Source organism: Natator depressus, chromosome 6 (assembly GCF_965152275.1).
Source record: "Natator depressus isolate rNatDep1 chromosome 6, rNatDep2.hap1, whole genome shotgun sequence".
Classification (NCBI taxonomy): domain Eukaryota; kingdom Metazoa; phylum Chordata; order Testudines; family Cheloniidae; genus Natator; species Natator depressus.
In genome coordinates, this window is record NC_134239.1 from 29803654 (window position 1) to 29818747 (window position 15094).

The window sequence follows — 15094 nt, forward strand, 5'->3', positions numbered from 1 at the left end:
GATTTGCTGTATATTGTTTGTTCAGCTGTAAATGTGTAACCTAACATATGTATCATCTTCTTAGAATCCAACCTGCAGCTCGATCCTAGCACCCATGTGGAGCCCCAGTGACTTCAATAGAATTCTGCATGGGTACTGGGCCCATCCATACAGAGCTCATTGCAGGGGCCATGATTTGTAAACAGAACAACGAGAGTAATTTGAAAACAATATGTTTTAAACATTCTTCCTTGAAAGATGGAGCTATGTATTGTGTTGCAGAAAACTACTGGTGGAAAGAAATGAATGGGATATTCCTACTAGTGCAGTACTGGTAAGCATGTTTAAATGATAGTTAAAGTAGATGCAGTGAAAGCAGTCTCTCCCTTTTAAATTATACTTTTTTGGCCTTTCAGAATTCTATCTTCCTATTTTTAAACTTCTATTTTTATTAAAACAAGTTAAATTCATTTCATGACTGAGTTATTTAACTTCTTCTTTTATAAAGAGGTTCAGAATGGGCTCAGTTTTGTAGGAACCCATTTTTAAGCCAATATAAATGGTGTACACTGGATACAAAATGTTTCAATAGCATGGTCATGGTGCCAGCATTAAAAATTAATATTATTCATGTTGACTTATTGACAATATTCACTGAATTAATAAAAATGTATTCAATAATTTTTATGTTAAGATCATGTCATTTAATGATTTTGTGTTATTTACTCCTGTACATAACACAAGAACCCAGGGTCACCCAATGAAATTAACAGGCAGCAGGTTTAAAACAAACAAAAAGAAGTACTTCTTTACACACTGCACAGCCAACCTACAGAACTCATTGCCAGGGGATATTGTGAAAGCCAAAAGTATAACTGGATTCAAAAAAAGAATTAGTTAAGTGCATGGAGGATAGGCCCATCAATCACTATTACCCAAGATCAGCGGTGGGCAAACTTCAGCCTGTCAGGATAATCTGCTGGTAGACTGCGAGACAATTTGTTTATGTTGACCATCCACTGGCACGGCCCCCCGCAGCTCCCAGTGGCCACGGTTCACCGTTCCAGTTCAATGGGAGCTGCGGGAAGCTGCGCGGACCAAAGGGATGTGCTGGCCACCGCTTCCCACAGCTCCCATTGGCCGAACCACGGCCACTGGGAGCTGCAGGCAGCCGTGCCTCCGGATGGTCAATGTAAACAAAGTGTCTCGAGCCCTGCCAGCAGATTACAGACAGGTCGCATGCGGCCCATGGGCCGCAGGTTGCCCACCACTGCCCAAGATGGTCAGGAATGCAACCACATGCTCTGAGTGTCTTTCCCCTCTGACTGCCAGAAGCTGGAAGTGGATGAGAGGGGATGGATCACTCAGTGATTGCCTGTTCTGTTCATTCATTCTGAGTGGCACTGGCCACTGTCAGAAGACAGGATACTGGGCTAGATGGACCATTGGTCCGACCCAGTATGGCTGTTCTTATTTGTGAATGTAAATTCAGAATGTTGCACATGAAAATGGCTGTGCCATAAAATCTTCAGACATATTTTCAGAGATTGGCTGAACACTCGGTCCTAAACTTGCAAATAATGCCTCCCAGCTTCTACGTACAACAAACTGTAGCCATATAATGTGTTAATATTTATTAACTACGAACATTGTTCTGCAGAAGGTTTGCTATCTCCACCAAAGATTCTATAGAAGAAATTTTACCTGACAATAATTCTCTGTTTCAGTGAATTGTTTCTTTCATAACATTGCCTCAGCCAACTATCGGCAAGTGTTTTCACATGAACTGCTTTCTCTCTCACTAGACACTTAACAAAAATTCTTATATTCAGAATCCCTCATCATACAAACTACAAAGCCAGTGATGTTGTCACTTGAAACTCAGATAAGGTTAAGCTGTGCCTATCACTTTCCTGAGTCACTTTCCAAAAAGTGCTTAAACAAAATTTCACATCATTCTGAAACCACTTGTTGCCTGATGACTGTTTATGTCACCAGCTCTAAGGCGCAAGCTGACTAGTGTCTTTGTGATTCAAAGGGCTGGAATCTCTTCAGGTATTTTCTTTCTTCATTTTTTAATCTGCTTGAATGTGATGGGACTGATCAGTGAAAAAAATGTAATAGTCATTTTTTTTAAAAAAGGGACCAAAAATCTCAGGTCACTGAGAAATAAGAAAAGGAGTACTTGTGGCACCTTAGAGACTAACAAATTTATTTGAGCATAAGCTTTCGTGAGCTACAGTTCACTTCATCGGATGCATTCAGTGGAAAATACAGTGGGGAGATTTATATACATAGAGAACATGAAACAATGGGTGTTACCATACACACTGTAATAAGAGTGATCAGGTAAGGTGAGCTATTACCAGCCGGGGGGGGGGGGGGCATTTCCAGCAGTTGACAAGAATGTCTGAGGAACAGTGGAAATAGTTTTACTTTGTGTAATGACCCATCCACTCCCAGTCTTTATTCAAGCCTAAGTTAATTGTATCCAGTTTGCAAATTAATTCCAATTCAGCAGTCTCTCGTTGGAGTCTGTTTTTGAAGTTTTTTGTTGAAGAATTGCAACTTTTAGGTATGTTTATTCCCCCCCCCCCCCCCACTGTTCCTCAGACATTCTTGTCAACTGCTGGAAATGGCCCACCTTGATTATCACTACAAAAGGTTCCCCCCCCACCCCCCTCCACTCTCCTGCTGGTAATAGCTCACCTTACCTGATCACCCTCATTACAATGTGTATGGTAACACCCATTGTTTCATGTTCTCTGTGTATATAAATCTCCCCACTGTATTTTCTACTGTATGCATCCAATGAAGTGAGCTGTAGCTCATGAAAGCTTATGCTCAAATAAATTGGTTAGTCTCTAAGGTGCCACAAGTATGCCTTTTCTTTTTGCGGATACAGACTAACACGGCTGCTACTCTGAAACCTGAGAAATAAGAGCTTCTGCAACACACATCTTTTAGATTACAAATCAGATTTATTTCTTATAAGGGAAACACATGTTGAATGTTCCCTAGTGTAAAGCAGTTTATTTGCCAAGTGGGGGGCATACAGTTAAGCAAATTAATGGATGCTTCACACCCCTACTCCGATGGTGTCTGGATTAACTTCCGTGAAGTTACTCTTGATTTACACCACATATGTCCTGATTTTCCAGTAGCCTACATCTTCAGAACTCTCCACTCACTTATACCTGCAGTAGAGTTTACACCCACTTTGGATTCATGAAAACAGATCGTCTGGATTGGACTCAGCACAAGACACAAGTTTGTGGGAGTGACCCTGATCTTGGACCTGATTGTGGGTCCCAACATACACTAGAATGGCCTGATGGCTGCTCCAATTTACACCTGGCTGCTTACTGCCCCAAGAGGCTATTCTGGCACCTATAAATCACCAGGCCACAGAGGTAAATTAGGCACAACCCCTGTGTCTGCGGTCAAGAAGAGGGTGATGTTAGAACAGCTCCCACGGCTGTCTGCAGTCTAAGGATTACCCCAGAAGGTCAGACACATCAACATTATGGTCACATTACAAAGTAGAAGCAGCACAAAGCCACCGAAGCAAGCAAGGCCCAAGTTCTTGCTTATTTTGCACAGAGGCAAGGGAGTGCTCCAAGGGAGTGGAGAATAAAGCCCATAATGAGCATCTTGCATATTATAACAGAAACTTGAACCAAGACCTTCATTGTCTATTGCCAACATCTTTAGAAACAGCTCCCTCTAGCCAAGACACTGTAAACTGGCCTAATCTGGCTTCAGCCTCTGTAACCTACTGATGAGCAAATGTTATGAGTTTCCCTCTCTGTCCCAATACACATAGGATGAGAGTTGTTTCACCCCCCAATTATAGAGCTCAAGCTGTAGCAGTTTATGACCTGGTTCACTCCCTGGTGAGCCAGCCAACAGGGAGGCCATCACACCTCAATTTGCTTAACTGAACTGCTGACAGCGTTTCTTCAGGAGATCCCATTTTGCTAGCCATTAGTCCAGCAACATGGGACACAACTGCAATATATCCCTCTTTCTCAAGTTTGGTCGATTCTACAAACCCTGTAGAAGCAGACATATGTAATCTTTAACGTTTATGTTCCTATTTTTTGTTACATCCCTTTTTAATTGCACTAAAAATGAGGATTGAGCTTTCTTTCAGACTATAATACTGGAGTCAGCAACACTTCCGGATTTACAGATAGTAATCAATGCAGCCCCCTCAGGGGTGAAACACAGTGACTATTTAGAAATGCACATCAGTTTTGAATAGAAAGCGAAGGAGAATACTATAGGCAAATGGAATTACAAAGGAAAATAGAGGGCAGAGGATCCGATTGGGATCTCACTCAGTGTAAGTCAGAGGTAACTCCAGTGGACTGTAAGCTTTGCAGGGGAAATGACTGTCTTTGAACAGTGCCAGCACATTGTTGGAACTGTCGGAATACAAATAGCAAATAATAATAAAGTCTGTGCAGCTTATATAAAGTTCAGACTCATCAGTAGAGTTGCTACTGATTTAAACTAGTTAAGTGAGAACAAAATCAGACTCCGAATGTAATTACCCAAGTTGGAATCTGGCCAGGACACAAAGTTTAACCTATTCTACTCTTAGAACAGGTGGCCAGCAGCTCAGTTTTTTATCTCGTCTCAGACATGGCAGCTGCCATAGCATTGTGACCCTGACCCAATATTGGAGCACTAGTTCAGAACAGATGCGAAGTACTGGACAAATTCTGCCCTTGGGTGTACGTATATAGCACCTATTGAAGTAAGTGGAAAGGCAACCATCCAAAAAAAGGAAGTTGGACACTCAGAAATGTGGTGTATTCAGGAATGTATTGGAATTACAAGCTATCACTTGAAGAATGTGTGGTGGGGGCAAGGGGTTCATGATCCCATCTGCAGGCTAGAGGGGTCTGGAGTAAAGTGTGTGACTGGAGTCAGTCTGAAAAGAGCCAGCTTATGGCAAGGTGGGGTGAGTTGTGCGGCTCTGCCTTAAGGAACAGCCTTTTTTCTCTCTCTCCGTTTTGGGGTTCTTTGTGTTATTGTCATAAATTCTAAGAAATAAAGTAGAGTTATGTTGCACCCTTTCAGCAAGAGTATTTATGTTTTTATCTAATATCTTTTATGTGTGCTGTGACCATTTCCCATAGCAACTAGGTATTCCTTGGAAAACTAGTACAGACCTGACCCAACTTTGCTTACATCGCAAGGCCTAACAAGACCACAACACAAGGTTAAATGCTCCAGCTGACTATATTAATCAGGGTTGTATAAGATATCATGAAGGTAATAAAAACCTTGTCCAACGTACTGTATTTCATCAGCACAAGTAATGTTACAATGATATACATACACACAGGACTGGCTTCACACATGTAGAACAGACATGCAACTTTTGTGTGTGACTACAGACTGATGGGCAGATGTTTGGCCATTTGCCTAAGACAGCAGAACTCCTAGACTCAGCCATACTTTACACACACACACACACACACACACACACACGCACACACACACACAGATTTAGAGGGAGTTCACCACCATCAACGCTCTTGACAGGTGCCCCCACAACTTTATGCAGCTTTCCAAACACCACAGCTAAAATTCTTTACAAGTTACAAGAAGCACACAAAATGAGAAGCCCCTACCCAATGCACTGAGAATGGTAATAGTATTCTGTGACTGCTATATTATGTTTGCTATGTGCTTATGGCAGACCTGGAGAGAGAGAGGAGCCCACCACAACCAGAAGCCTCCAGGACAATCAGATACCAACATTTATTTTTCAGAGTAAGCACATCTTTTCTATTTTCCCCCCTCACCCAGGACCTGATCCAATGTCCATTGGAGTCAATGAGAGGCTTTTGATTAATGGATCCTGGATCAAGATCCCAAGGCACAGCTCTTACTCTCTCTGGATGCAGATGTATTAGGCTTTCTCCACAATCCTCCTCAAAAAAATCTATTTAAATACCTTTAAACATAAATTAATTAAAGAAAATCATTGCTACAGTCTTGTTTTTAAAGTATTACATTGTACAGGTAGTTGGTTTTGGATTCCCCCTCCCCCCATATTGAACAGATTTTTCTGACTCCAGTAACAGAAAATAGAAGATATAAGATATAATTAGAAAGCATTAAGGCTTACCGGTCCACAAGGAGCATTTTGCAGAGACACTGTAAACTTGCCAGATCTGTGGCTTTTTGCCAAAATATATTGGCAGGTAGCTTGGAAAGTGTATTTGCGCCCATCAAATGTCATGAAGTTAATGTCTCCTGAGACAGAGCATTCAGCTGATATTAAAAAAAAGGATAAAGTCCTTTATTATGGAGCAAGTATTTGTTGTAAATACTCTACAACTTTTATTATTACTGTAAGATTCAAATACTCTGGTATAGATCGAACAACTTTAATGACTGATTAACAATGTTATTCATGTGCTGTACTCAAGTGTTAGTGACAGGGAATGCACTAACCGAGCCCCCATAAAGCGGTTAGAATATGAACACTTGATCTTAGAAATTCTCCTGGGATCCACTGCAAACCAACACTGAATATTGATAATCACTGCTCTATAGGTTTGTCAGGCTATTAACTGTCAGGACTTAGATACCATAGTGGTGAGCATTACAGAAAACCCTAAGACAGGTGGGTAATTTGATGTGTAAAATTTGGATTCTTGATTATTTTTATTTCTTTATATGTTATTATACACAAAAAACTGTGTTAAAGGACCATTAAGGTTGCAAAGTCAAGCATTCAAAAGTTAAACGCCAACATTAAAATAAAGTTTTCTGTTTATAATTCAGCCAGATTTGGGATTTTTTTTCTTTCCCAGGAACAACAAAAATTTAATTCCTGACACACCAGGGCAACTCCCACTGCCAAATTTTAAGTCTTTGCTCCGAAGCAAGTAGTGCTAGAGATTGACAATGAAACAGCTATAAGAATGCTTTTAATGTGGTCAAAAGAATGAATTTTTCCCTACTCATGTTCTTGGAAAAACAAATCATCTGAGGAAGACATCTGGCATGAAATATTTCAGCTCTAACAGTTTAAATTATAATGGGAAGTGTTGGTCAGCATAAACTAAAGATGGTACCACCAGCTCTGCCTATAACAACACTCAGTGAACGTATTGTGAAGGGCATTATCTAGCTGAACAGAAAAATGAAGATGGCTGTTATGAAGGTCATTGTAATACCTATTACAATGTGTGTATAGGTGTGTATGTGTATCTGTAGTTATATAAAGAGACACACATGTTGTACAATAGGAAATCTTGTTAAAATACGTCTCAGGGCAGAATTTGGCCTTAAGTAACAATTGGCTATTATAAACTAACATAATGTTTTGGAATCTATGAGGTACCTGACCCCCGGTCCTTTACACATACCTGGACAGGTAAGATTTGTGCAAGTCCACTTTCCTCCAATGCAAGTACTGAAAAAAAAAATCAAAAGTTGCATATTAAAAAAAATTCAAAGGTTGTCCATCAGCTCCACCTCCTGGTTTTCTGCTCCAGGGAGACATCACCAAAGGAGTAAGTGGGGTGGAGGGGTGCTGCAATAGCAGAAGGTGCCCAGACTCAGATATTGTGTGCAATGGTTGGACTTGATTATAAGTGGGGAGATTGCTGAAAGAAGTGCCATCTGTTACTTTGCATACAGGCCCACAAAATCTTGGATTAGTCTTGCTTTTCTCTCATTAACGATCATTATAAAAACTAATGATGAATGAACCTCAAAAGGTCAGGGAGCTTCAGTTTGGATAAGTCACTTGAAAATGTGGATGTTTATCCAGACTTTATCTGAACCTGTTGGATGTGCTTGATACAGAAGTTCAGGTCAATTCCTTTTTTTTTTCCCTTCTTCTTCTTTTTTAATCTGAACTTGATCACCTCTCCTTAGTAAAAAACAACAACAACAACATGGATCAATTCTGTTAATAAAAGGACTGCATTGTAGGGGGCTGAGTTTTAGGGAAGAAGGCATGGAAGTCTCACTTTCGAAGATTTTTGTTCAGACTCACTCACAAGATGTTTCTCTGCAGCATCAGAACCCCTTAAATATTTACACTGAGAGACTTTTCTGAATATACGAGTCTGAAGAAAAAATGGGAAGTATCAGATACTTGTCTGTTCCGTAACATGCCTTCCACCCTTGATAAAATAGGAGGCCTTGCATCTTAAATGCTATTGCTATCATGGTGCATGCTGTATCCCGCATCATGGATCTCTCCCTTAGCAGTTTTTTTCCAGTACAGAAAGCAGTAGTTGGTGCAGTTATGGAGTGCCATTACAGTTCAGAATCGTCCTGTTTTCAACTCATGAAGAAGCGGGGGCGGGGGGCAGGGGGAGTGAAGTCACTTTGCAAGGCCTATGGTATGCAAGAACATGACCAAACATGTTTATGAAATAGAAGTTCTAAACATCATTTTTAAGGACAGCAATCTGTAAATAACACTACAGCAATAAGAGGGAACCAATGTTAAGGCAAAGACTGAAGGTGTCTTTTTTCTGTAGCAGAGGTTTATAAAAAAAAATAGAAATCTGTTCAATTTTTCATTTTATTAAAATGAAACCTGTATCTATCCTGCTCATCAGAACAATTTGATTTTGTCAAAGAGAGAACATCTTCCCTTTGGCCTTGAAGGTAAGATGTGCAGTCTACTTAATGCTTCTCTGTGGAAAAGCATATTCAGGTTGTACTGTAACTATAAAGTGGTGTGGCTCATATCTCAAACATCTACATCTCTACAAGAATGAGGGAAGGAAGAGATCCCTGAGCACAGATCTCACTATACATCACCACTTTGCATTGTCTGCTCACCGGACATGTCTTTAAGACTCTTCCACCTTCCAGACTACAGTACACGTAAAAAGGCAATGGTTTGATTTAGTCTTGTTGCTTTCAAAGTGTGTCAGATGTAATTCCCATAAGACCTGTGAAATCCAGCTATACCAGAGTTACCAGAACAGCAGAAACAAGTTTCTCTAATCAGCCTTATTAAAACACAATCTCATATTTTTGTGCTCGACACCACAGAATGATTTGTTTTATTGGTGTCCAACCTGTGGCTCTTGAAGCTCTAAATTGTGGCCCTCAGGTTTCACAATGTTAAAATATGGTCTTGATTATAAACTGAAAATGCATTCCCCAAGCCAGGCCTTGCAATTATTTAAATGAAGCATTTGAATCAGCTTTGTCACTACAGGAAGGAGCTAGGGGACACTGCCTCCCCAGCTGTCTTCCACTCCTTCTCCTGCAGCCCAGAAGCAGCTCCATTATGAGCCAGAACTTCATGAGCAGCTCTTGTCCCTTCCCTGCCACAGCTGTTCAGCAGTTCCCCGGCTTGCTGCCTCCTAGATTGCAGGGGGAGGGGAGTAGCTCTTGTTGTGTCACAGCAGGGTAGTGGGCGGCCAGACCTCGTGGTCAGAGCCAGAGTCCACAATCACGAGACAGAAGTCAAGCATCAGATGGGTCAGGATACCAGGAGTTCAGAAGCAGGAGACAAACTGGAAATCAGAACCACAAGTCAGATGCCAGGAGTCAAGCCAGGGGAGCAGGAGCAGGAAGCACAAGGCACACAGTCCAGAACAGCATGGATCCCAGTTGTTCAGACAACTTCCTATTCCTGCTGCTGGCTTAAGTAGGACCAGCAGGCCAATCAGCTACTCTGTCACTCCACCAATAGGACCTCAGAGGAAGAGCCTCAAACTGGAGTTCATAGGTCCTGGGTAGGCAGTTGTCAGCAGGCTACCAAGTGGCGGGTTGGAACATGGCTACTCCTGTCCTACAGACCCAGATTTGAGGCCCATGGATTGCTCCGTTGCTTACTTACCTCCCAGGTTGTGGGAGCCTGAAGAGGAGCTGACAGAAGCTGATTTGGCTCTGCTTGAGCCTAAAGGAATATTTAGCAAAGAGTGGTTCCCCTCCCCTACACAGCCTTGGCTGGGGAGAGGATGAAAAACTGAGAACCAAAAACAGTTATGGCTCCAGTTATGGCTCCAAGTCCAGGTTAGAGTAGCCTGGAGGCTGCTTTATCTTGTTCCAGCTGGCTATAGTCCCCAAGGGACTATACACTAAACGGGGATTACTAGAGTGCAGCCTGCTCCAGCCATAATCCTTCCCCAAAAGAACACACACCGGCTGCACCGGCGGCTGCAGGTAGAGGTGAAGGAACCAGCTATACTGAATGAGTGTCCAAGGAAAACTCCTCCGTACCTGGAAATCCCCTGCAGGAGACATGATTTCCACTCCATTGTGCTTCCTGAGCACACAAAGGGAAGAGAACTGGGCAGAAAATCTGCCCCAAAGAACTCATGGTGGCCCTTTGCCATTTTTAAAGTAATATGTTTGGCTCTTGGCTGAAAAATGCAGACGTCTCTGCTCTGAGATAGAAATTATTTTTGCATGCGATAATACTGTTGTTAAAAAAAGCATTTGGTACATTAGTGACATAGGGGATTTTAGGGGAGCTGAGCAACTGCAGCTTTCATTGACTTCATTTGGAGGCATGGGTACTCAGCAGCTCTGAAAAATCCAACCTTGTGTAGGTGATTAATAAATCACCAAGTACAGGTCATGCAATTGGTAAACACAGAGGGCAGCTGCGAAATGAATTAATGATCACAGTAAAGAATGGTGAGCCCAGCGTAAGTGTCTGTGAAACTTTAAGGATTCTATAATTATATAAATTTCCCCATCTAAGATTATCATCTGACCCTATAAGTAGACTCTTTCTGATATTATCCTAGCAGTTTCACTATCCTAATATTTAATCTACCATCCAAATTCAGATTCTGCCTGTCCCTAGGGAATTTCTAGATTCAAAGAAGTGTTGACAACACAACAGAAATTAAATGAGAAGATTATTTTAGACTCTAAAACAAGCTGTCTGACACTTATCTTGAGTTATCTTGAGATTATCTGAATTTGGGTTTGAGCTAAATTTTATCCCAGTATAAATTGGTACAACTCCACTGAAGCCCATAGAGCTGTGCCAATTTACCCCAACAGAAAATAAGACGCAATTATGTAAAAATGTCTAAGTTTATTTAATTTGTTAACATTTATCTGCTTTATTTTTCTATTTGCCTTCCATAAGCGGAAAGAAAAGTTCATTCACTGCCCCTCCATAATCAGACAAAATATGTTATAGACAAATTGATTGTATTTTCATAAAAGTAGGGGATGTAAGAAGGGGCTTTTTGTCTCATGATCAAATGATTAACGAAGTATGCAGTATGAAAAGGGAAGTTACTAACCAGTTATTGCACTCCTCATGAACTACAGAGCCCGTTCTATAGGAATTTCCATGGTAATCACATGGGCATTCTGTAGGCTTGACACATAATTCATTTTCATAAATTAGACCTAGAAGGAATAATCCAACATGAAATAAATGTGAATGAGCTTTATTAATGGTGGCTGGAGCTTTGTCTACCTAACTAGTACTTCTAATAATAAAACTAATGGCCCTACGGAGTAAATATTTTAGAATAGCTTGAAGTTTCTTTCATCTTGCAGAAAAAAATTATATATAATTAAATATTAGATTTAATCCCTTTATTGTTGGAGATACACTGAAGTCACTGGGAGCTGCTGGTTAAAGTTCAGTATCTCTGAAAGTCACACTGCTTTATTTAAGTGTCTTATGGCTCTTGGAGCTTAATGGCAAGCACTCATTGTTTGACACTCTTGGCCTTTAGCCATACATTTTATTCACTGTTTGCTGTGTATTTTGTTCCTTTAATGACTAATTTAAATTATAAGTATTCTAGTACTAGAACCCATAGCACAATAACCCACTGGAAACTAAGCAGATAACAGAGATGATTACACTTACATACCAGCAGAGAATTACTGAGGGGCACCACTTTTAAGATTCATGGAACATCACTACTCTGTTTCATCTGTCCCCTTCCAGACAGAGTTACATATCCAATAACTGGCAGTAGCAAATGGAGAATAAGGACAAGATTTTTGCATTTAGGTATGTGCACAAGGCCAAGTTAAGAAATAGACTTGATACAAATAGGGACACATCTAGGACCCCAGGTCCCAGCATCAGCAGAATCTCAGCTTTCATTAAAAAAAAAAAAACATAACTATGTATGTTTCTAGCCTTCATGGTTGCAAAAGAGAGCTTGAAAATGTGACTTGAGTGTAACCAATGCCATGATGTTTGCCTGAGTCTACAGACAGAGAGATGAGCAGAAGCCACTAGAACCAGGGAGGAAGCTGCCTAGCTCCAAAACCAGCACCAGAGCAAACCAGTGCACAGGGGTGGTTCCACCTGGCTACTGGTTGCAAGAGTGGGAAGGGCTCAATCAGTGCGGGAGAAGGGCCCCCCCAGTACTCTCCCTGTTGAGGCAGCAGCCATGATGAGTCCCCCATGCGAGTGTGTGCCTAGATCCCCAGATTGCCTCCCCAGCCTGGTTCCCATTGGTTTCACCAAGGCTCATGCACATATCTGAAGGCCAAATTTAGCCATAGGATAAAACAAGTTTGAGAAATAAGGCTGTGTTACCATCTGGACAGTAGCATCCATCGACACAGGGAAGTTCACTGTCAATACACTGTGTTTTTTGCTGACATGAAACTGGGCAACAGTCGATACATTCATTGTAGATTAAATGTTCTTCACAGGTAATAACTGAAAAATGAAACAAGCTGAGAAATGAAAAGGCATTATGCTACCACCTCAGTGGAAGATAATACTATTCACACTGTTTTCATATATTTTACTTTTTTTAATTCACATATCAAATCTGACGTACTGAATTGTGAAGGTTTATCCAAGTGCTACTTGAATAAAACATTTTTAAGTCCTTGCAAATTTTATATTTCAGAAATCAAAGGAGTATTAATCAATATCTGAGACAGAAAGTTTACAATAGATAAGATTCACAACCTTCTTAAAAATACCTGCAATGTTTCTAACAGGATGATTTATTTTAAAACATTTTTAAGTAATTAAAAAAATATGCTTTATAATTTATAGGTTTCAGAGTAACAGCCATGTTAGTCTGTATTCGCAAAAAGAAAAGGAGTACTTGTGGCACCTTAGAGACTAACCAATTTATTAATTATTAAGCTTATGCTCAAATAAATTGGTTAGTCTCTAAGGTGCCACAAGTACTCCTTTTCTTTTTATAATTTATGACAGTCTTACATTTATATAGAACCTTTCATAATGAAAGTTTCCTAAGGACAGACGAAATGTGCAAAAATTAGACATAGTGAAGTTCATCTAGCACTGAAGCGCAGTCAGCTCTATATTGTCTGTGGAAGGCACACTGAACCATAACAGAAAGAAAGATGTGCAGAACTCTCTCATCAAAGTTCAGCTATTGGGTAATATTTTAAAGTATGTGACTAGCCAACATACCACATTGCTGAAAGTGCGTCCGCCATCCATGAAGGGGTTTTCCTGCTTGAGCACAGGCCCTAGCATATTCAGTTAATGCTCGACACCAAGTTGCATTATCAGCTGCTGACCTTATACAAATAAAAATTGGCATGACCTTACTTTCTCCCTATAATCATATAAGTATGCATCCATAACTTCATAAATAAGTCTTGCATTGTTTCAACAATATGTATGTTCTGGTATTTGAATTTATACTAATAAGTAATAACATTTTGAAATACTGTGTTGGTTAAATAACCTAAAGTTCTTAAATGAATAAAACATTCTACACTGCTTGGGAGACTACTTATCAATATACACGGTGCCTGATTCTGATCTTAATTATACTGATATAAATCAAGAACAACTCCATTATAATCAATGCACTTTTATAGCAATGTAAAAGTAATGAGAGGGAGATTAGAATCAGGTTCTTGATTTTTAACAAAGAGAAGAAATTCTCTCAGAAAAGTTATTAAGATCAAGGGAACAAAAGGAAAGCATTAAGAGTGCTATCAATGTGCTCAGCATGGTACAGGATGCAAAAGGCTGTCTTTGCCTCAGCAATCTTACATTTTAAATCACAGTCAGAACAGTTCAGACAAACAATGCATCGGGTTGCCAGATGACAAAATAATCTTCAAGGAGTGTAGATTTTTTAAAAATCATTGACTGTCTCTCTTTGTCGGACTAACAAATGTTTTGTGGAAGATTTTTTTTATTTGTTTGTTGATGCAGCAATCCTGCACCATTAGAATAGAACATACTGATTAATGGCATATCATATATAGTAAAGTACATACACACTCGAGGACAGATAAATTGGGTAATTTAAAATTCATTGAAAGTTACTGGGCCTCAGGCTTTTCTCACTTAAACCAGAGAAACTAAGAATAACTCCACTGAATCTGTGATGGTATGTGGGTATAAAACCAGGCCCATTTTATTACATCACAAGAACTGTTAGATACAAAGTGTTATGCAGAAAAGACATGCACTGAAGGGTCAGATATATTTTCTGAAGAGAAGAAAATGTGTTATCTCCCAGCTTTTGAATGATCAAAAAATGCTTACTTACATGCAGAGGTCATTGGTGCAACTGGCCATGAAAGGAAGAGGACTCACAGAATCATGACATTGTTCAAATGGGGGCCGTAGTAGTGTATTACACAGAGCATATGCCTTCTAAAAAGAAAGAGATTGCTGCTGTGAAAGGAATGTTCTTAAAAACATAAGCAGCATAGCACATGGTGCAAAAGCAAAACATGTGGAATGCTCAGGCTAGGAAACAGTTTCTTCTCAACAATTAAAAGCAGTTGCCTGTAGCATATTGCTCTCCATCAGGGCTGACTAGAGAGGGAAGAAGGGAGTGAGGGGTTAATTGTACCAGGGCCTTAGTTCAGGGTCCCCCACAAAATTGCCTGTAACTGAGGTGAAATGGGGGGGGCAGGAAACATGATGTACCAGGACCCCAAATTTCTCTCAACAAGGCTGCTCTCCATCCTAAGCTTGTCACATTGACTCCTCAGTGCTGTCTGCACAATCACTGGATATGGACCAAGATGAGAACCTTAGACCCTGGGTTAGAGCTCAATCTGAATGCACACAAAGTTGTAGTCAGTGTTCTGGTAGAGCCCATTCTAAGCTCAGTGCACGTACCACCACAAAAAACTTCTGCAAATTTTAAACATTTACCTG

The 15094-nt window shown here is 40.3% G+C and overlaps 1 protein-coding gene across 1 annotated transcript in view; it reads right to left on the reverse strand.

Annotated features, from left to right (window-relative positions):
• The window catches only part of OTOG (otogelin), a 165346-nt gene that overhangs the window by 121494 nt on the left and 28758 nt on the right, over positions 1-15094 (reverse strand). Inside the window, exons 10-15 of the mRNA XM_074954907.1 lie at positions 14475-14581; positions 13376-13485; positions 12515-12640; positions 11250-11358; positions 7377-7423; positions 6128-6273 (exon numbers count right to left, since the gene is read on the reverse strand). Of these exons, the coding sequence (XP_074811008.1) occupies positions 6128-6273; positions 7377-7423; positions 11250-11358; positions 12515-12640; positions 13376-13485; positions 14475-14581 (645 nt within the window). The remainder of the gene's footprint in view (positions 1-6127; positions 6274-7376; positions 7424-11249; positions 11359-12514; positions 12641-13375; positions 13486-14474; positions 14582-15094) is intronic.